The sequence below is a fragment of the Prionailurus viverrinus genome, chromosome B3 (assembly GCF_022837055.1).
Source record: "Prionailurus viverrinus isolate Anna chromosome B3, UM_Priviv_1.0, whole genome shotgun sequence".
Lineage (NCBI taxonomy): Eukaryota > Metazoa > Chordata > Mammalia > Carnivora > Felidae > Prionailurus > Prionailurus viverrinus.
Window position 1 is genome coordinate 39,684,909 of NC_062566.1, and position 22,411 is coordinate 39,707,319.

At 40.1% G+C, this 22,411-nt stretch overlaps 1 protein-coding gene across 3 annotated transcripts in view; it reads left to right on the plus strand.

The window, feature by feature from the left end:
- RORA (RAR related orphan receptor A) overlaps positions 1–21,889 on the plus strand; it is a 714,631-nt gene extending 692,742 nt beyond the window's left edge. For all 3 annotated transcript variants that reach the window (XM_047861983.1, XM_047861984.1, XM_047861985.1), the window contains 8 exons: positions 1,142–1,283; positions 4,999–5,394; positions 10,829–10,950; positions 12,952–13,084; positions 13,759–13,866; positions 15,370–15,480; positions 17,262–17,374; positions 19,034–21,889. In XM_047861983.1, the coding sequence (XP_047717939.1) occupies positions 1,142–1,283; positions 4,999–5,394; positions 10,829–10,950; positions 12,952–13,084; positions 13,759–13,866; positions 15,370–15,480; positions 17,262–17,374; positions 19,034–19,198 (1,290 nt within the window). In that variant the 3' untranslated portion in view covers positions 19,199–21,889. The remainder of the gene's footprint in view (positions 1–1,141; positions 1,284–4,998; positions 5,395–10,828; positions 10,951–12,951; positions 13,085–13,758; positions 13,867–15,369; positions 15,481–17,261; positions 17,375–19,033) is intronic.
- Positions 21,890–22,411: the final 522 nt, after the last annotated feature.

Consider the following 22,411-nt stretch of genomic DNA (forward strand, 5'->3'; position numbering starts at 1 on the left):
CGTTAAAAAAAATTTAAAAATTAAAAAAATAAATAAAACATAACAAAAAGGAAAATGTGCAGCTTTAGGAAAATGATAAACACTGAAAATTAATGACATAGTGAGGATCCAGCTCAAAAAATTAGTAAAAATGAGTGAATGAATGAATGAAATCCTTGAGATCAGTACTTCCTTTGGCATCTTTTTTTTTTATAAATTTTTTTTTTAACGTTTTATTTATTTTTGAGACAGAGAGAGACAGAGCATGAACGGGGGAGGGGCAGAGAGAGAGAGGGAGACACAGAATCGGAAGCAGGCTCCAGGCTCTGAGCCATCAGCCCAGAGCCCGATGGGGGGCTCGAACTCACAGACCGCGAGATCGTGACCTGAGCTGAAGTCGGATGCTTAACCGACTGAGCCACCCAGGCGCCCCTCTTTGGCATCTTTGAATACCCTCTCATTTCCGAAAATGGTGCTTAACAAATAAGTGGAACTTGATGAACATCAGATTGGATTTGCTAAATTAAGGCCATAACCCTGAACACGTGGTATTTCCAAACTGTCAGAGGTTGAGGAGTATTCCCATTCTGATTGATCTACCAAGGTCATCCATCCAGATGTCATTTAAGTTCTTGGGGCAGTAGCTTCTGTCTTAGGAAATGTAAGATGCCTGGTGTGGTGGAGTTAAGTGGGCTAGTAGAGATTACCCACGGTAGCAGGATTACAGCCACCATGAGTTACACTGAGGCAGCATTTTCCTTATCTCTGGACATCCCAGAGAAGTGTTTTGTGTTTATTCCACTAAAAATATTTTGGAGATAAAGGTTAAAGATAAGTGACTTTGTACCGATCCATCAAGCACATGGTTTGTTTGTCAGAAGCTGAGAACAGGGTCTAATCCTATGCCTTTCAAATAGGCAACCATCTGTTGGAGTTAAAGAAAGTTTCGCATGTGTAAGGGACAGAGGATTAAGCTCTGGGGATCAGTTTTACCCAAGCAAAAGAAGTGACTTTAATTTCATTAATGGTCTCCCGGATCATTCTGCTACAACTTTAATTCTCCATTAAACATTAATGCTGCTCAGCGCTTAGTATACTGCCTTTAGTATCATACGGCTCAAACTGACACTAACCTGTTTTATATTTTATAACTGAATCACAGGGCTTTTTCAGGAGAAGTCAGCAAAGCAATGCCACCTACTCCTGTCCTCGTCAGAAGAACTGTTTGATTGATCGAACCAGTAGAAACCGCTGCCAACACTGTCGATTGCAGAAATGCCTTGCCGTAGGGATGTCTCGAGATGGTGAGCCCTCATAATTTGAGTTGTAGAGTGGCATGGGCTTGTGAGAGTGCCTTCTGAGACCTGGACCCAGATCTGCCAAAAGATGTCCCCTCTGTCCCTCCCCCTCCCCTATACCACCCCACCTTCTCCGGTGGCTTTTTGGGTTCCACAACAGTTACTTCCCCCTCTGTAATCCATTGGAGTCAGCTGGGGGTGGGAGTGGCATGGAAGAGAAGCAGGTGTGGTCAGAACACCTTCAGATTTTCTACATTTAAGACATTACAGGTTGATGAATTGATTGAGGGTAAATGTCATCTGAGGACCTAAATAAATATACCTCTTATAGGCACTTTCCCCAGTAAGAAATATAAGCCAGAGCTAATCATCACGTGCTTGACACTAGTAAGCTTATTGGCAGTTGGAATGAATTAGCTTTTATGTTAACTGGGTGTTTTGAATCACATACCAAAGTCATATATTTGAGTTTAAAATTTTTTTTATTACTTTTTTTTAATTCCAGTGTAGTTAACATCCAGTGCTAGGTTAGTTTCAGGTGTACAATATAGTGATTCAACATTTCCATACAACACCTCGTGTTCATCATGACAAGTGCACTCCTGAATACTTATTGTCTATTTAACCTGTCCGTCTTCCCTCCTACCCTCCAATAGGCTTTAAGAGTACCTCCAGTTAAAGTTATTATTTCTTTTTTCAACCAGAACATTTTTTACTAAAAGCATACTTTAGGATACGTGGTTCTAAGAGATAAATGTAAAACATTCCATCCATGAAAAATAGAATACACATTTTCTTTACGTTTTTTCAAGAATCCCCTGGATAAGTCACATAAAAAGAGACATAACAAATATTATAAATTTAAGAAGACTGAAATCATACCAAGTATATTTTCCAACCACAACGGTACAAAACTAAAGATCAATAATAAAACAAAGCCAGAGAATCTACTATGTAAATATTCAGTATTTAATATATAAATATTAAACACCACACTACTGCACAAGCAGTGGGCCAAATAAGAAATCAAACAGCAAATCAAAATATATCTCAAAACAAAAGAAAAAGTCATATATTAGTACCTAGAGAATGTGTGAAAATAGTACAAAGCATGGCTCAATGACAAAAAAATTTTTTTCCTTAAAAGAAAGTATGTTAAAAAATAGAGGCCATCATTCAATTGTAAAACATTTCAAGATCTTTCTGTAAAACTGTCTTATGTACATGGAGTAATCAACCCCAGATTTCAAGACAGTTATTCTTAAACGGGGAAACTGGGCAGAAAGTATAATGGATACTTTTATGAATATACAGGCTGGCTGGCTCTCTTAAGAGATCCCTTGAAGGAAACATCTCTTTCAGTGGAATTTCAGCATGTGGAAAATATTTCAGAACGCTGGGCAGGCATTCTGAAAGCCTGTCTTTCCCCCTAATTAGATGTTCTTGGGGCCCATAGGCCTGCCCAGGCACAAGTTGTGAAGTCCTTCAGTAGTGGTGCACAGGATGGCACCTGTGTAGGAATAAAAATGTGTGGGAACAAAAAATAGAAAGTTTGGGGCATGAAAAGATGCAAGTCACAGAATTTATATTCTCAGAAATTCCTGTGATTGGCAGCTCTGCAGATCTCATCTTCCGATGGCACTAAACCGACAAAGTTAGGCATTTCTCTTGTGAACTTGTAGGCTAAGATCACAAGTTGTGTGCATACCTATGGTTATCCGTCCCACTGGGTATTCTATTATGTTGGGGCTTATACAATGACAGGCCTGAAACCTAGAGCTCAGAACAGCTTGATCGCTGCCTAACCAGCCCCACCCAAGTTTGTTACCTGAGTCGTGGAAACTGGAAAGTGACCGGGATCCCACTCCCTTGTTTCCTATGTGAAAAGGAACAACATGTCTTCCTTGGCAGAAAATGAATCTCCCAGCTGGTCTGGGTAGTGGCCCTGGATCCCAATTTCACTTCCATCTATTTTGTCTCCTGCCCCGAAACTCCAAGTATTATAATGATAGCCAAATGGGTGCATTCATCCACCTAATCGGGTATTAATGTAACCATAATCAATTAGTAGATCTTAGCCCCTCCAGCAGAGGATTTATTTGCATACACAGAATCAGACTGACAATGGATAAAGAAGATGTGGTTTATATATACAATGGAATACTACTTGGCAATGAGAAAGAATAAAATCCTGCCATGTGGAGCAACGTGGATGGAACTGGAGGGTATGATGCTAAGTGAAATAAGTTAGTCATAGAAAAGACAAATATCATATGTTTCCACTCATATGTGGAATTTGAGAAACTTAACAGAAGACCATGGGGGAATAGAAAGGGAAAAAGATAGTTTCAAACAGAGAGGGAGGCAAACCATTAGAGACTCTTAAATACAGAGAACAAACTGAGGGTCAATGGGGGGAAAGACGAGAGGGGAGTGGAAAATGGATGATGGGCCTTGAGGAGGGCACGTGTTGGGATGAGTACGAGGTGTTGTGTGTAAGCAGTGAATCATGGGAATCTACTGCCAAAACCAAGAGCACAGTGTATATACTGTATGTTAGCCAAGTTGACAATAAATTATATTAAAAAAAAAAAAAGAATCAGGCTAACAAATAAATGGGTTACTGGGAGAGTTCAGACCAGGAAATCATAGGGTTCCTTTTATCAATTATCTGGTGTTTTAAGAGAGATCATTTGGGATTCTGAATGAACTGGATAGTTACTACATGCATTGTTCTACTTTAAATATGGGGACACATCGGTGCCTAGGTGGCTCAGTTGGTCTCAGGTCACGATCTCAGAGTTCACAAGTTTGAGCCCCACTTCGGGCTCTGTACTGGCAGCTTGGAGCCTGGAGTCTGCTTCAGATTCTGTGTCTCCCTCTCTCTCTGCCCCTCCCCTGCTCACACTCTGACTCTGTCTCTCTGTCTCTCAAAAATAAATGAACATAAAAACTTTTTTCAAATATGGGGACACATGGCAAGGAGAAATTTGCAAACACAAATTTTCCCAACAGGGATCTTATGCATTGTTTGCCCTTCCCAAAATTCCAGTACTCTTTCTACTGGAGGCTAAACAGCAGAAAGTCACTTAAAGGTGGGCCCAAGGGTTTCACAAGGGTCACCATGACCCAGAAGGATGAGGGGGGCTTCTTAGGTCACATAGACTGAGAGATATAATTCAGGGAATTGCAAAGGCCTCATTCAGTCTGTTTAGGTCTCTCAGCAAAGCCCCAGTGTCGGGCCATTGGATTGGGAAGGAGCAAATGAATGAATGTGTGAAATGAATGAAAGTTGAAGTTTGGCTGCTTGTGCCTCGTTGTACCTCTATGAGTCTGCATCCCTGTACACTGGTCTGAACCCTGGGAAGAGAAAGATGTGGTCTAGGCAGGCTTGCATGGGTGGAGAATGAACAAGCCCATTAAGTCACCTGTCAGTGATTCCCACTGGGCGTAGGGTTATGTGACAGCAGGAAAACATACGTGGTCATTACCCTTCCGCCAGTCCTAGGTCTGTTTCTGAAACTTTGCTCCTCTGGGATGTGGAGCCAGCAAGCTTGTGTGGGGTGGGACTGCTTTCACCCCTGGATCATGTCCTCATTCTGTGGTTATGTGGTTTTTGATTGAGATTGTCTGAGACTTAAAAGGAACCCCTGAAGCATGCTGGAGAGAATAATAAAGAAGAACGTATTGTATATGGTGCGGTTTGGCTTTTTTCTTCCAGCTGTAAAATTTGGCCGAATGTCCAAAAAGCAGAGAGACAGCTTGTACGCAGAAGTGCAGAAACACCGGATGCAGCAGCAGCAGCGAGACCACCAACAGCAGCCTGGAGAGGCTGAGCCGCTGACTCCAACCTACAACATCTCGGCCAACGGGCTGACAGAGCTTCACGAGGACCTCAGCAACTACATTGACGGGCACACCCCTGAGGGGAGCAAGGCAGACTCTGCTGTCAGCAGCTTCTACCTGGACATACAGCCTTCCCCAGACCAGTCAGGTCTTGATATCAATGGAATCAAGCCAGAACCAATATGTGACTACACACCAGCATCAGGCTTCTTTCCCTACTGTTCTTTCACCAATGGAGAGACTTCCCCAACTGTGTCCATGGCGGAACTAGGTAATGGCCTCCATGTTTCCATTGTGATGCATTATTCATTCCCTTCCAGATAAGTGGGATATGTTGGACTTTCCCGTAATAAGTTATGGTACTTAAATGGTACTAAAAGAGAAATTCGCCTTTACCATATGGGCCACTTCAGATTTTCACGCTGCCCCTTTGCTTTTGACTATGCCCTATTTCCCATCGCATATCAAAGAAACGCACTGACCTGTCAGTATCAGAGAGGGAATAGCATCTCGGTTCAGAGATTTAAAGCGGTCTTTAAATTCCACAGAGGCTATAAACTCAGGAAACAGCCCCATTAATTTTGTTCATTATTTTCTTTAGTTATATTCCAGGTATTTCTTTATACCTGGAGTCATAAAAATGGCAGCCCACACCCTGAACCTGGTCCATACACATGTTTTTTTGACCCTGAGCCCAGTCCATACGCATGCAGAGTTGTAAGATTTTTTAATCGGTTGCTAAAATTGTAAACCTAGACAATTCTGCCTAGAAGTTCACATTTTCAGCTTCTTGTGAGAGGAAAAAAATGATCTAAGTACACTGGACCATTATCGGTGAATGACAATAAACAGCTGGCCCCAAATAGGCCCTAACACCTTTGCATGTTTTCCCATTTTATATCACTGCCCAGCTCCTGTTGGCATCTAGGTTTTGCAACCGTGGTGTATTCCATAAATGTTAAAGGGAAATTTGTGTCTTTATTTGCCAAAATGGTTTGGTGATGATATTGTGACAACACTGGTATATTTCATAGAAGAAGACTCACCATGCAAAACAAAACAAAATTTGTCGTTTCCTAATTCCTGTGAGACATTGTTGCTCTTTGGGAAATGTGACCTAGCCATATTGATAACACAGACAGTGGAAGACTTGCCATTTCAAGGAAGTTGTGTTAACCCTCGTTATAATATGTGATCGATTTTTAGGTACAACACTGTTATTAGAGAAACTTTGATTAGAAACTTTGCAGTTCTAGAATTTGATGTGCTCCTCCCTGCGATTCTTCACACAAGGTTGCAGTCCTTTGGGATATTTCAATTAGTTGCTGTGGAGGTGACTAAGTTAACACGAGGAGAGAATGGAGACTTCAGATGGAAAAGAACCAGCAGGTTCTGACTTGAGCACAGACATTCTTAGTTCACAGAAATAACGGTTGTGTTCTTTAGATGGTTTCTCCACCTCTGTACCCCATAAAACATTTTAAGTGAAATTTATATTTCCAGTAAAATCTTTCTCCAAATAGAACAAATTGAATGTTCTTTACGGTTTTTACACAAGCACCTCTTTATGGGTCTAAATTTAAATCCTCAAGAGCAGGGACATTTTAAGCTCGGTCTTTAACCACTGAACAGCATTAAAGGTGTATCACAGCTCTTTTGATTAACAGAGGAACCTCTGAACTAGAAGCCAAGCTGAGCAGAGGTAGGTTTGATATTTTTTTCTTGAACTAGAACAAAAACCTTCCGTTTTTGTCGTGAAATCTTGGCTGGCCGAGACTTAAGCAGGACTGTAATGAAAGTGAAATTTTCAGAAATGAATACGCATTTGATTGAAAGCTGACATGATATCATGAAAACTGACCTGGCTCACTTTCGGTGTGCTCCCACCTTATCATAAATACATTTGAATCTGTCCTGTTTGCTTGTCAAATAGTCAACTCTGGAATAAATCCATAGGGCTTAGCCAAAGCATTGCCCTTAAATATGGCCCTGGGGCTAAATGTGCGCTAATACCTAAGTGGGGCCACAAATGGCCAAGCCGTTTCTCCCTGACCCCACACGTCCGTGTCCTCTTCCACAGTTGTCACCTCCCCCTGCCGTCTGGGAGCCCTGTAGCCTCTTATGTTCTCCATGCTCTCCTAAATTAGGGCTTTTTCACATGTACTGTGGCCCTTTCCAGAATGACTCAAATTAGCTTATCACTAGGGTTAGTCCCAAACCTAAAACTAAGCAAGAATTTGTCTGAAAAGAATATAATTGGGTTATAATTTTCTTCCCCATTTACATGTACAAAATAGTTTGAGGAGCTAAGGGTAGCATAGAAGTGGCCAAAAACTTTGCTGCTCCTTCTTCATAGCTACCTGGGGTTCCCTGATATTTCCTCTGGGGCCTTAAGTCCTGCTGTCTTTTTTTTTTTTTTCATTCCAGTATAGTTAACATACAACGTTATATTTGTTTCAGCTGTACAATATACTGATTCCTGTCTTACTATATTAACTAACACTCCTGACTTCATTGTAGGCGAAATTTTGTCATCAGATTTTAAACAGATGAAACCAACTCTACAGTTGGAGAATAAATTGTAAATCGACATATCTTAACCTCAGTTCTATCTTTCAACAATAGTATCTACAATCCATGACTTTCAGTGGAAATACATCTGCATTCCTGGCTAGGAAATTTCGCCCTTGATGTACAGTTAGTACCTGAATTATACATTGCAGATAAACCAGCTATGTTCATTTAAAAAAAAAAAAAAAAAAAGCTAGCTGCACGTGTCACTATAATTGATAACTAAAGCCTTGTGCAGAAGAGACAATTATTGGACAAAAGCCCTAGTCAAAAAGTCAGCTCATATGGTTTATGGTCCTAGCTTTGCTATAGGTTGTACAACCCATTTTAAGTCCTATAACCTCTGCAAGCTGCAGTTTCCCTGCCTGCAGAATAGAAAGATTAAGAGCACAGACTCTGGTGCCAGATTGTGTGTGTTTGAATCACTCGCCACTTGCCGGCTGTGATGCCTTGGAAAAGCCACTTCGCTTTTGATTTCATCATCAGTAAGAGGGCAATAATACTAGCACCTGCTCCCTAGGGTTGTTATGAAGATTAAGAAAATTTGTATATTCGGAATATATGTGTCTGTATATATGGGTCTAGCACATAGAGCTATATAAACATTAACTGTTATCATCCTTACTAATGGTGTCATTATCTATAAACTGAGGAGAAGGTAGACCAGGCGATGTCCAGAGTCCCTTCCCGCTATGAAAATCTGTGACTGAGAAGTCAGGATTTTCTATCTGAAGTACCTAGACCTTAGCTGTGTTGAGGAAACCATTGTGGTTAGAAGGTGAACGGATTTGCCCATCATGAAGTGGGTTATCTGCTGAACTCACACCAGAAACCAGGTCTCCTAACCCTTCCAGAGTGTTTCTCTAAGAGACCACACTAACTTAACTTTTACTCAGTCTGACCATATTGTCCTTTACTGAAATGGAGATTTAAAAATAGTAGTGTCTGAAATCTTACACTTGCCAAATCAACTGTGAATTGTAAGCAAAGGCAGTTGGTGAGAATGCAGGCACTGCCCTCTACTGGCTCGATGTGTACATTACGCCATTCCTTGTCAGCTCAGGCAGGGAGGGGTGGGAACAATTTGGGGGATGAAGTGAAACAAGATGCTGACCATATTAACTGGAAAAGAAGCATGATCTGGAAGGGAATAGTATGAGTCTCTTCCCATTATTTACCTCGTAGGGTCTTCTGGCTTCCCTGCAAACACTTTATTTTTTTTCATATCTGCAAAAATCATTGGACTATTTGCACAATTATTTTCTCGTTTCTGGCTCCTCATTGTTTTTGTCTTTACTCCCCTCTTCTCTCCATAAGCTTCACTGATTCTATGACACATCATTTATCGGCTTCTCCCTCTTTTGGTCAGTGTCTCTCTGTCTCTTCACTTCAGTTTTTTTCTTTGTTTTGTTTTCATGATATTCATTTATGTTGTGTTTGTGTCTGTGTGTTGCCAAATACAACTGTTAAGATTTATTGTGTTTCAGTGTCTAAGGAGATTCTGGTTTCAAGCTTCACTTAGGTGAACCCACTCTGTTTTCACACAAACAAGTCTGATTCTGTCTAATGAAAGCAGTAACAAATTTCCAGACATTCTTACTGGGATTGCCAAGGTTTCACTCAGCGCCATTTTTTTAAAGGGCTTTCCTATTACATAATCAAGACCGTGGAAGGGGATCGCTTTTGGGTATGGTTTCATATTCCTGGAATCTTGTCTGTTCTTTTAAAATGCTTTCATTGTCCTTCTCTCCCATAACATTTATTACCAACCTACTGCACGCTCTTAGTCCCTCACTGTGGACTGCAGCAGCCTTCTGATGACGCCCCGGCCTCCAGCCTGTGCTCCAATCCACTAGTCACAAAACTGCTTGTTCTGTTTTCCCAGATACAGTGCTCAGTGTGTCTGCTCCATCTTGAGAATTCTGTGGACTCCTTTTGTGAAGCAGGTCCAACCCCACATTCCTAATATTCAAGCTTCTCCAGAATTTGGACTCTTACATACTCGTGTTTCTGTTTTGATACTATCACTTTAGCCCATCTGCCTGTCCCCTGCACATGCCATCATTTGTTCCTTCATCTGTCATTCCCTTGAATGTGAAACCAGCCCACCTCTTCGCACCACTCACCTCTGCCTGCCAAATCCTCCCTCCTCATCCTTCAGGGTCCACGTCACATGCTCCTCTCCTGCCAAGAACCATTCTCTAATTCCCCTCACGTTTCCCGTCCATGACAGTGCTTATGATCTTTTTGTCTCTTCTGATATAATTCAGCTTGATGCTGAATTGCCTAATGTCTTGACTTGTCCTTTTAGCGTGTGCATACATGTTCACCAGATTATAAGTTCCTAGAGAAATTTCTTTGGCATATATTTCTTTTAATATCTTCAGACTGCCTATATTCCAGTATAATAAGAACAAATGTTTATGTAGCGCCATAGTAGGTGACCCTCTCTGTTTTAAGTGCTCAACTCATTTAATTCTTACAAGCTCTTTGAAATAGGTACTGTTTTTGCAAATGAGAAGACCGAAGCCCCAAGACATTGAGTAACTTACCCAAGGTCATACAGCTAGTGAATACAAGAGCTGAGTTTCAAACTCAGGCAGTCTGGTGCCAGAGTCCACCTCTTAACCACCACGTTATGTGTAATGGCATAGTGGCCCTCGGTAATGCTTGTTGTGCTAGTTGCTGGAAAAATAAAAGAAAGAAATCGTTGTTTTCACACAAACATCCCATTTCCCAATTTTTCAAGAGAAATCCTCCCGAGGTCAATGTATACAGCAGATGTGTCTTCATAAAAATGCCAAGAAGAGGCTGTGTCAGTCGTTTCCTACTCTTGTCCAGGTCAATAATTGTTCACTCCCAAAAGGTGTAAGGCCACAGAAGAAGGTCAAGGTCAGGAGGGTCTTTGAAGTCCCCAAGACTTATTGCTAAATATTGGCTTTGCCTGTCCTTCATCTTCATGTCCGAAAATACAGAATAGTTCCAAATTGCTCATTTAAATATGTAAAGATAATGAAAACTGGTTCAACATGTTGCTTTGTACATACTACTTTTTAAACCACATAAGTACAGAAAACCCTGATTATCCAAAGAAGAACTTGGCTTTTCATGTTTGTGATCTGTTTTCTCCTTAGAACACCTTGCACAGAATATATCTAAATCACATCTGGAAACTTGCCAATACTTGAGAGAAGAGCTCCAGCAGATAACGTGGCAGACTTTTCTGCAGGAGGAGATAGAGAGCTACCAAAACAAGGTATACTCTGAAGAATTTTACCCAGGATTGAGGCAACGGTGGGAAGGGTGTTTATGCTGGAGATCTGATCAAGAACACAAACAGACTAGACAATGAATGTATGTCATCAGATATCAGATGTCTGTTTAAAAATCTGTCTCCTAGAGGGGCGCCTGGGTGTCTCAGTCAGTTAAGCATCCAACTTCGGCTCAAGTCATGATCTCACCATCCCTGAGTTCGAGCCCTGTCAGGCTCTGTGCTGCCAGCTCAGCTTTGGATTCTGTGTCTCCCTCTCTCCCCGCCCCTCCCTCTCTCACACTGTGTCTCTCTCTCACTCTCAAAAATAAATAAACATTAAAAGAAATTTTTTTAATCTTTCTCCTAGAGATGATCATCTACTTGGGGCTTTGTCTTACTGAGATGCCAGTGTGTGAAATTTCTGCAATAACAAACCAATTTTGTTGTGCTATGACTTTACACATATCTCCTATCATATGTCCGTGGGAGCTGGAGGAAGCAGTGTCCAAAAGCCCAAATGAATTGAGATTTGTCCTGATATCACAGTGGAAGATTTCAAGCTCTGGAAGCTGATATAAAATAATCTCAGCCTCGTGTTTCCAGAGCACTAGAGAGTGTGTACAAAACAAGGTTTGGAAGCTATTGCCATAACTCCAGTGAACCTAGCAACGTGAGGCTGACAGAGAGCGCTGCTTCTAGCCTTTTTCTTTACACACTCTGATCAACAAGCCCCCAGAATGGAAGGGCATGGCTGGAGAAAGGGAAGTTTCAGTTATCCATTCTGGTGTGGGAAAGGGAAATGCTGTGGTTTTTCCTAACAATTATAGAAAGGTAGGGCTAGGAATGATGATAGAGATTATCCAGGCTAATCCTCCCCTGCATTTTACAAATGAGGAAACTAACAACCCTTGGCATATGGTGGGGGATTGAGAATATCAGGACTATTCCGTGACTCCTGGCTTCTAATGCAGTGTTTCCTTCACCCCCATCATATTGGTGGAAACAGTCTTAAACTAAGATGGGGGGAACACATGAGCAGTGTAACAGATCCAGGGTATAGATACTCTGTAACTAAAGAGTGGGTATGTAAAAGCAGGTAAACAGGAAAGGCTGAAGAACGGCAACACATCAGTTTGTTTGCCTTTGAGATAGCGGCCAACCAGTGTTACAAAGGGAAACCAGAAAGCAGTAAGAAACAGCAAGGCTTATGAAATAGGATTCAGAGTCAGAGATGCTGGGATTTGAATCCCAGCTCCAACACCTCCAGCTGTGAAACCTCTGTGACCATTCATGTCCATTTATGGGAAACGGAAAAATGTTCTTGGGGAAATGAATCAAGACAAAGGTGTCATAAAGCATCTAGCTCAAAGCAGGTGCACAGTAAATGTAATTGACTCTCCTTTTCCTTCCCTTCCCCCAGTAAAGTGGTGTGAAATTCCCCAAGGTAAAATGATTGCTCAGAAGAAGATCCTACTGGGGCGCCTGGGTGGCTCAGTCGGTTAAGTGTCTGTCTCTTGATTTCGGCTCAGGTCACAATCTCACGGTTTGTGAGTTCAAGCCCTGCATTGGGCTCTGCGCTGATGGTGCAGAGCCTGCTTGGGATTCTGTCTCCCTTTCTCTGCCCCTCCCCTGCTTGTGCTCTGTCTCTCTCAAAATAAACAAATAAACTTACAAAATAATAATAATAATAAAAAAATAAGATCCTACTTTGCTTCTCTCCGAGGCCCAAGGGTAAAGCAGTGGCATGTGTTGCTTTCCTGCCTCATGTTTTCACCTGCTCATAACATCTTCCTCCCGTCCCTTTGCCACCAAGATGGTAAAAGAGGAACTGGAGAAGACGAGAGGGGCTTGGAAGCAGTCGTTAGAACCCAGATGTTCATTTTTAATCCTCTAGCTTTGTTTAATCCGTTTCCAAAGAAGGATTTTACAAAATACGAACAGTTAAAACGAGTGTGTCAAGGATATGGGTGACCGTGTATGTCAATGTGCTTCGCTTCTCAACAGCAGCGGGAGGTGATGTGGCAATTGTGTGCCATCAAAATCACGGAGGCTATACAGTATGTGGTGGAGTTTGCCAAACGCATTGATGGATTTATGGAACTGTGTCAAAATGATCAAATTGTGCTTCTCAAAGCAGGTATGTGCTTTCTGCAAGTGAATTTTGAGATCTCCTCCTAACCTGCTTTCACCCACTTATTAAAGAAATGCTTGGTAAGGAAGGTGTCGGGAACAGTTTTCCTCCAACGATGATAGCTCGGGTTTCTCTTAGCAGAAACTGAGTCCTTGTTAAAGGGTTTTGAGCTATCTGCGGGAAACACTGCCTCCATTTTGCTTCTCCTCTGAATGAAACAATTAATTTGAAGGACACCTGCGTTCCCCCATCTTATCATCACCTGTGTGTTTCGTTTCTCCCACCCCAGACTCTCGGGAGCGAACAGTAAGTTGTTAGGAAGGTTATTTGTGGCACTCAGAGGTACGCCCCTGGTTTTTTGGTTTGTTTTAATAAATAGGAATCAATACGTTTTCCCGGCAACTCTGAGACTCTGTAATGCAAGACAGAAGAATGCCAGAGAAGTAATTTGTAACTCCATCTGTCTTCAGGAATACAGGCCTTCATTAGCTTCAGCACACATCTTTAATTCCGTTCATGAACTTTGCCCCTTTAAACAGACAGCTGATGTGACAGGGAGCCGTTTGCCAAATACTGCCCCTGCTGCACTGAATCGCAAAGGGGGCTCTACATTCGTGCCTTCAAGCTAGATGAGTCTTCACCACGATAGAATAATCGACACCGTTTCTGCCTTCGCTTAGGTTCTCTAGAGGTGGTGTTTATCAGAATGTGCCGTGCCTTCGACTCTCAGAACAACACCGTGTACTTTGATGGGAAATATGCTAGCCCCGATGTCTTCAAATCCTTGGGTAAGGAAACCTGGCTGCTCTGTCTTTAAACCGTGGCCGTAGGAAAATGGGGGAACCCCGCCAAAGAGCTTTTGCATGGAATGGAGGCTGTTATTTGGAAACAAAAATGAAAGGATTTTATACTTCTGTTACTTTATAGTCACTGCAGAAAATGCACACATGTCTGTCTTACATTTAAAGGGTTAGCGTTTCATTTCATCTAGGTGGAAATCGAAGAAATTTATATTGTCTAACTTTCCAGTTCCCTTCTGGATTTTAAGAACCAGATTTTCAAAGGATACATTATTCACGTAAATGAGAGGATGTGATTTGACACATAAAATCAAGCAAATAGCTAAATGTCTGCCCTTTCTGTACTTCTCCAATAACAACCATTAATAAGAATGAAATGCAGATATCATAGAAACAAAGTATTGCCAGGTGAAACTGTGACATGTACTATAAAAATTAATTAGTTTAGATTTCTATAATTTGAAGTGGGATGTAATCATTAAGAAGAATGAAACGCTATCCAAGATAATGTTGTTAAATGATTTTAAAAACAGTTAAATGATAGAAGGTCTATGTACTTTAGTAAGGCCCATTGCCGTTTAAATATGTATACATAATATGCAAAAGAAAGAGTAGACACCAAACTTAACCAATCTCTTGAGGATGGGTTATTATTTTATGGGACTTTCACATTTTATGTTTTCAATTCTGTAATAGCTATAATGATTTTTACCACCATAATATGTCATTTGTTATCATTTTTAAGGGTGCTTTAGATCAAATACAGTAGAAAACAAAAAGTCACTGAATGTAATGTTTCAGTTAGATTGTGCCCATTCGAGTCTACCGGTTAAGATAGTGGATTCTGGGGGTGCCTGGGTGGCTCAGTCACTTAAGTGTCTGACTTCGGCTCAGGTCATGACCTCACTGTTCATGGGTTCGAGCCCTACATTGGACTCTGTTCTGACAGCTCAGAGCCTGAAGCCTGCTTCAGATTCTGTGTCTCCCTCTCTCTCTGCCCCTCTTCCTGCTTGCAGTCTGTCTTTCTTTCACTCTCTCCCAAAAATAAATAAAACTTTTTAAAAAATTAATAGAAGAAAAAGATCACGGGTTCTGAAGTCGGGCCGCCCGACTTTGAACTTCAGGCTGTTACTTCCTACCTGTATAACCTAAAGTGCATAATTCTTCTAAGTCTGTTTCCTCACCTCTAACATGGGGATAATATACCTCTCTCACAGAGCTGTTGTAAAGCAGTAAGATACCTTTTAGAGTGGTGCTTAATGACGTAGTAACCTTGCAACAAAAGTCCACTGTCATTATTTTGGATGATGATGATGGTGTTGATAGTGATGATGGCTAAACAAATTTTCCTTTTGAGATTTCAAACTGTTAAACTGTAGAAATGTTATTACTATCCCCATGGATTTTGAACTACTACATCCTTCTTCATCTTACTCTATGTTTTTCTCCTAGGATAATAACCAAAATCCTAAACTGTCTTTAACTTTGCAGGTTGTGAAGACTTTATTAGCTTTGTATTTGAATTTGGAAAGAGTTTATGTTCTATGCACCTGACCGAAGATGAAATTGCATTATTTTCTGCATTTGTACTAATGTCAGCAGGTAAGAACCAAATGACAATGAAATGTCAGGTAAAGAATTCTTACAAGGTACATAACTTTTAATGGCTATAGAATATTGAGGTGCCTACAAAGAAAGGTTGCCAACCTTATTAAATCTAATCTTAAGTTTTTTTTCAAATAACAACCCTCCACACACACATGCACATGTATGTGTATTTAAGACTTCGTGCCATTCTGAGAAAATCTTAAGAAATGAGAATTGACCTGAAATCATTATTACACTGTATGTTAACTAACTTGGATTTAAATAAAATTTTTTAAAAATTTTTAAATGGAAGCGAAAATAATATAAAAAGCTGGGGGGGAGGGGGCAAAACATAAAAGACTCTTAAACGTAGAGCATATAGGGTTGCTGGAGGGGTTGTGGGTAGCGGGAAGGGCTAAATTGGCAAGAGGCATTAAGGAGGACACTCCTCGGGATGAGCACTGGGTATTATATGTAGGGAATGAACCACTGGATTCTACTCCTGAAATCATTATTGTACTATATGCTAACTAACTTAGATGTAAATTTTTTAAAAATTAAAAATATTTTAAAATCAAATTTAAAGAAAGAACGAAAAAAAATTTTTTTTAATGTGAATTGAATAAAACCCAGTCCATAATTAACCTCCTGATAACACAAGAAATGCTCTGGGAGAGAAGGGCTGCCCTTCTTAACACAAATCTTCAAGATAACATGGTTTTTATTTATTTATTTATTTATTTTAATTTTTTTTTCAACATTTATTTATTTTTGGGACAGAGAGAGACAGAGCATGAACAGGGGAGGGGCAGAGAGAGAGGGAGACACAGAATCGGAAACAGGCTCCAGGCTCTGAGCCATCAGCCCAGAGCCTGACGCGGGGCTTGAACTCACGGACCGCGAGATCGCGACCTGGCTGAAGTCAGACGCTTAACCGACTGCGCCACCCAGGCGCCCCAGATAACATGGTTTTTAAAGCATCCTACTTTTTCTTAAGATTCTTTTGGATGTCACCCACAAGTTGATCTGAATTTATCTGTGTTTTCAACTAGTACTGCCTCTTGGGGATAATCTGCTTTGCAAATTTACTATCTTCTGTTTGGAATTCTTATACCTAAAGACTGCGCATTAACAACCCTTCAGTTATTTGGAATTCTCTTGACAATTTTAGTTGCCTTGGATTCTAAGGCAATTTTCTTATTTACCAGAAAGGCAAGCAAAATTGCTATGAGTATTTTATCCAGAAATGTAATTATTAGAAAGATTTGAGCATCGGGGCACCTGGGTGGCTGTCGATTGAGTGTCCGACATTGGCTCAGGTCATGATCTCATGGTTTGTGAGTTTGAGCCCCGCATCAGACTCTGTGCTGATGGCTCAGAGCCTGGAGCCTGCTTCGGACTCTGTGTCTCCCTCTCTCTCTGCCCCTCCCGTTCTCTTATTTACAAAAATAAGTAAACATTAAAAAAAATTTTTTAGAAAGATTTGAGCATCTGTGATGGTTTCGTTTGCCCTTGTGTGAATATGGCCTTCAATTTAAATGGCTATTCTTTTGGAAGGAGAGGACTCTCCCTTCATTTAAGTACCAGTAAAAATGGAAAGCTTTACCACTCAGTTTTATAGCTATCATAGATCAGTTTTCCATTGTTTTAGGAGCAAATTTTGAACAAGGAGTAAAACTGGCCTGTTGTTCTCTAACTCAGCACTGTGGTATAGTTGTGTCTAAGAGTCAGGAGGAATTGGGGTGTCCCAAGACCATGGAGGAGAAATACTAAGAAGTATCATTTTTCATGTGTAGATCGCTCATGGCTGCAAGAGAAGGTAAAGATTGAAAAACTGCAACAGAAAATTCAGTTAGCTCTTCAACATGTCCTGCAGAAGAATCACCGAGAGGATGGAATCCTAACAAAGGTAAGAGTAAAAGATGGTCTGGCTGGCATAGCCTGAATCATCCCTTGCCGTAGATCTCGCTGCCAGCCACCTTTGGAAGTCATCTTACCAGACCCCAAAAGTATCTATAAGCAGTAGGCTACTGACAAGAAAGAAATGTCTCCATTTCAAAAAATTCCATCAGGCCAAAATTCAGGTTGCGTTCTACCATCGTTGGTTATGAAGTATCCTGCAATAATAGGGCAATGGTAGATTTTTTTTTTTAAAGCATTTTAATACATTCTGGAAATCCTCCTCCTATTCCATCTAAGTTGGGCATAAAGCAGAGCTAATGTTCTGCATTGACATAAATTAGAGAAAGAATCTTTGAATTTAGAAGGAGGAAGTTATAAAGGACTAAAACAAGCAGGGTAATCACATAGTCTAATATTAGTTCTATTTCCATTACATTCATTCGTAATCAACAGAAAGTGACTTGTATTTTCTTCATCAATTTCCCATTACTACCCTGTATTCCAAGCAGAAGGCTTCATTTTTGCTAATTATTACCTTTTGCAATAAAAATATAATTAGGATGTCAATTTAAAATACGTTAATATTCTTCAGTGCTAGTGCTTAGTGGTATATGTTTGGTCTTAAAAAAAAAAATCAGCCCAATTCTTTCTTAGACTATTCTATGCGTTTTATTGTTCAAGAAGATTGATTTGAGAGGTTTGGGTTTTTCTTCCTGCTTTCTCTTCTTTTCTCCCAATAGCTAAGTTCATACAGAGAGGGGAGGTTGGGGGTTAATTGCTGTTTTGTGTTTATTTTGTACCTGTTCAATGAGAGTGAGGCAGGAATAGAAAATAGAAGAAGAGGTCTCTAGACTCGTACTTTCTTCTCCAACTTTTTGCCCCAAGGCAAGGGTACCATCAGGTTCTTTTATCATAGAGGGCACCGAACATGTGGACAAGATCCACGATCCGTGGAACATGCTTCTTAGGATTATTCTGGTTGAGCTGATACATAGTGTGTATGGTGGTTTAGAGTTTTAAAAAAACGTGGTTTCAAGCTGTTACTATCTTCAGCTGGTAAATGGCTGATGCTGGGACTTCCGTCCAGGCCTTCTGACTCTTCTTTTTTTTTTTTATTTTACTCAGGGCCTTTTGCTCAGACCCAGAATTGCTTTGTTTCAGGCAAAGGGCTTTCCCAGAAGAAACTTGCTGTCACTGGAGTTGGCTAGTACTAGTGCTGCCTAAAATACATGGGGGATGCCATCATCTCTAGTTGCAGTGACCTCACCTGCCCCTGACTACCTCCTTGTCCTCTTCTCTGTCACCAGATGTCTTCTTTCTACACAGTGGTAGAGGGCAGGGTTGAGGACAGTAGAGCAGAAACCATGTTGGAATAGGAGGAGGAGGTGAGAGGCTTGGGTTCTCATCTCAACTCTGCCACTCTTGCTCGTGAACATCTTTTCGGGTTGTTATATTATTTGTCTTCACAATTGTATTTCATGTATACTTGATACTCTACGATGTACCTAAAATGTGTTTTTACCAGTCTTCCTTATTGAAGAAGACGTAAGTCGCTTCTAGTGAGTTTCACTGCTATAAACAACATTGTAAAGATCATCCAGGTTCTCTGATTTGTGATGCTCATGTCTGTTCTCTCCTCACAACATGTCCTTTCTTCCACTTGCAGTTAATATGCAAGGTGTCTACGTTAAGAGCCTTATGTGGACGACATACAGAAAAGCTAATGGCATTTAAAGCAATATACCCAGACATTGTGCGACTTCATTTTCCTCCATTATACAAGGAGTTGTTCACTTCAGAATTTGAGCCAGCAATGCAAATCGATGGGTAAATGTATCACCTAAGCACTTCTAGAATGTCTGAAGTACAAACATGAAAAACAACAACAACAACAAATTAACCAAGACACTTTATATGGCCCTGCACAGACCTGGAGCGCCAACACACTGCACATCTTTTGGTGATCGGGGTCAGGCAAAGGAGGGGAAACAATGAAAACAAATAAAAGTTGAACTTGTTTTTCTCATGCATATGATTTCCATTATGCCTACAGATATGGACCCTTTTTCTGTCTCAACTTCTCAATCATTGACCTCTGTTTACAACTGAAGGAGGGTACTAAAGTCGGAGGATTTCCTTTTCTTGTAGCTCACTGCCCACAGACTTTCTGCAGAGTCACCAATCTGTCGGTAACAACAGAGAGTCCAGCAATAATCGGTGACTGGTGTGCATAGCGGAGGTTGCGGCATTATTTTGCACAACTTGCTCTCTGTTTCATGAAGGAAGTTTTTATGTTTCCACCGATTATTGCCAGTCAGCAGGATGGCATGAAAAGGGTCCATAGCACTAGCAACAATAGCATTATAATATATTACAGGGTAAATGGGCATGAAGACTATATATAGCTAAAAGAGATATTGTTTATATATTGTTTTAATTAATATAAAATGTAGTTACTGGTGTAGCTTTTCCTGTTGAATTGATAAGGCACTTTCATTTTGCACCTTTTTCTTTAAATTAAATGCTAGCGTGTTCACTGTCGTGTCGCATGTGCACCAGAAACACAAGTTTAACTGAGAAGGCTTGGAAGGTACGTCAGGAGGTATTTATGCTGCTGTTTACAAATTACTTTTAAAAGACTGGCTGGTCATATCTAGAAATCACGATGTGGATTATTATTTTTTTTTTTTACACGTGAATTCGGAATTAGAACTCTACCTAAATTATACTTTGCTTCGTGGTGAGTTTAAGGATAGATGTGTTTATGCTTCATACAAAGTTGAATGATCGATTGGTGCTATGGACTTACACCATCATGCACATTATTTTTAAAAAAGCTTTTTTAAATGCCACCTCATGGAGGCAGGGGAGAGAGGGGAGGCTCATTTTACACAATTCTATAGTTATATGGAGTCCATCTCAACTTGGAACTCTTAATGCTTTGAGAACAAATCAGTAACCCAAATATTTATTGGAATTCAGCTTTTATTATAAGAAGGACCCAAAGATTATATCTGGAGCAAATACACACTCCCCATGTGAGGACATGAAGCATTTACTTTGTGAATGATTATGTTCTTGGTATAATCTAGGAACCCTAAGAGGATATCTCAGAGTAAACTAGTTCTAGACTAGCTGCCTCTAGATGCTATAATTCTAGAATATTGCTCTCCATAGCTCACAGACCCTGGATAGAGGGGCGAGAGAGGCATGCAATGCAGAACCAGTTTCTCTTACTTAAATATGAAATATTTTAAGCATTCAAAGTGAAGTTGATGTTAAGCTGCAAACATTTACTCTTGTATTTATCTTCACTAGAAAACTGTGGACTGTAATTTATTTTATTAAATATTTAGAAGATTGTTTGGGTTTTGTGTTCAGGTGAGAAATATTGAATGTTCTTGTTTAATTTCATGTTTTGGGGGGTTTTTTATTTTAATAATTCCCAGGGGGGAAGGGAAAATGAACAGTCTGATATACAGGTGTGCATATTTGAAAAAATAAGTGCCCTTTGGAAATGTAGGCATTTAGAAGATGATTTTAGTCACCCTGGGGGTAGGATTCAAACTTGTGGTCTGACATCAAAGACCACGTTTGTACAGAAAAGGAAATATCTTCCCATAGCATAAAGGTGGGAGTGTCCAGGCAGCCCTTTATAGCAAAGAAAGTGTCTCTACCACCAGGGTCCCTCCTGAATCCTGATGCCCCGTGGATAACAGCATGGGCTTCCCAGAGCCCGATCCTCTGGCTTTAACTCCACTGATTTTCTGACTTGTTTCCTGAGGGATTTGGAGAAGAGGAAGGGATTATTCACACAAAAGTGTGTATGAAGCCTAAATAACATCTTAAATTTTGTTTTCAAAAATATAGTAAGGGTTTAACCATAAATAGAAGACGCAAGTAATATTTACTTAAATTTCTTACAAGTATATAAAACTTTATGTGAGTGTTTATACAGAGAGGTTAACTATCAGCATATAGTATTTATATTTGGGCAAGAAGGGTTAAATCAAAATTTTAATTTAAATAAGCATAGTTCCTGTAAGGATCAATAGTATTTATACTCTGAAAAGAGTACCACGTTTAGTTCAGTTATTTATTTGTCCATCTTTTTTCCTATTATTTCTCTTGTGGGGGAAAATGGTATGGTATTGTTTTTTGGGGTGGTTTTTTTTTTTGGTCTGTTTTTTGGCTTTTTGTCATTCTGATTCACTAAATTTGGGGGTGGTTTGATTAAAGTATATTAACTTCTTTTTAACCAAAGCTTTCTGAATATGACCAGCCTCAGGTGCTAGCGCATTAAAGAGCAACTAAACCTAATTCCAGTGTCCACTTGTGAAATGAAAAGAGCTAATTGAACTTCTCTAAGGGTGAGAGAGAGCATAATGTTGAGCTTAAAAGAAATTCCTTTTCCCAGAAGGGATTTTGCATGTACCAAATGCAAAAAAAAAAAAAAAAAAAATGATGCTTAATCTCAATAGTAGTCCCACCATGGTGACATTGCTTTTAGAGTAAACCAAGATACATTGACATGATGCTGCTACCAGATCTTTCTGAAAGAAAAGCAAGGTGAGGATTTTAAGAGCAAAGTACATTGACAGTGTAGGGACAGAGCAGGAGAGGTGTGCTCGGTGAACAGAGGGAACAACTATTATTTGGATAAAAGTTGGGATCTGAAGTTAAACAATAAATTCAGTTTTAAAAAGTGAAGTTCAGAAAAGGATGTGAAAAGCTTTGCATTTTTATTTTCTTTCTTACTATAGAAACACCTGTGTGATGACACAAAATACTTGGTGATACAGAACAATTATTCTTAAGAGTGCTTATAAACTAAAGTTTCCTAAACTAAAATATCCAGTAGTCTTTGAAAGATTGGGATCACATCATTGTTATCCCAGCTGCTATGTCTTGTATACAGTTTTTCATATAAGGTACGTAAGGCTTTTGTACAAAGCCCGAATACCTTTGGTTACAATGGTGTCAAATGATTGCATTATACTCTGGAGAACCTGGCCTTGGTCACAATGAAAACAAAAGTGCAGAT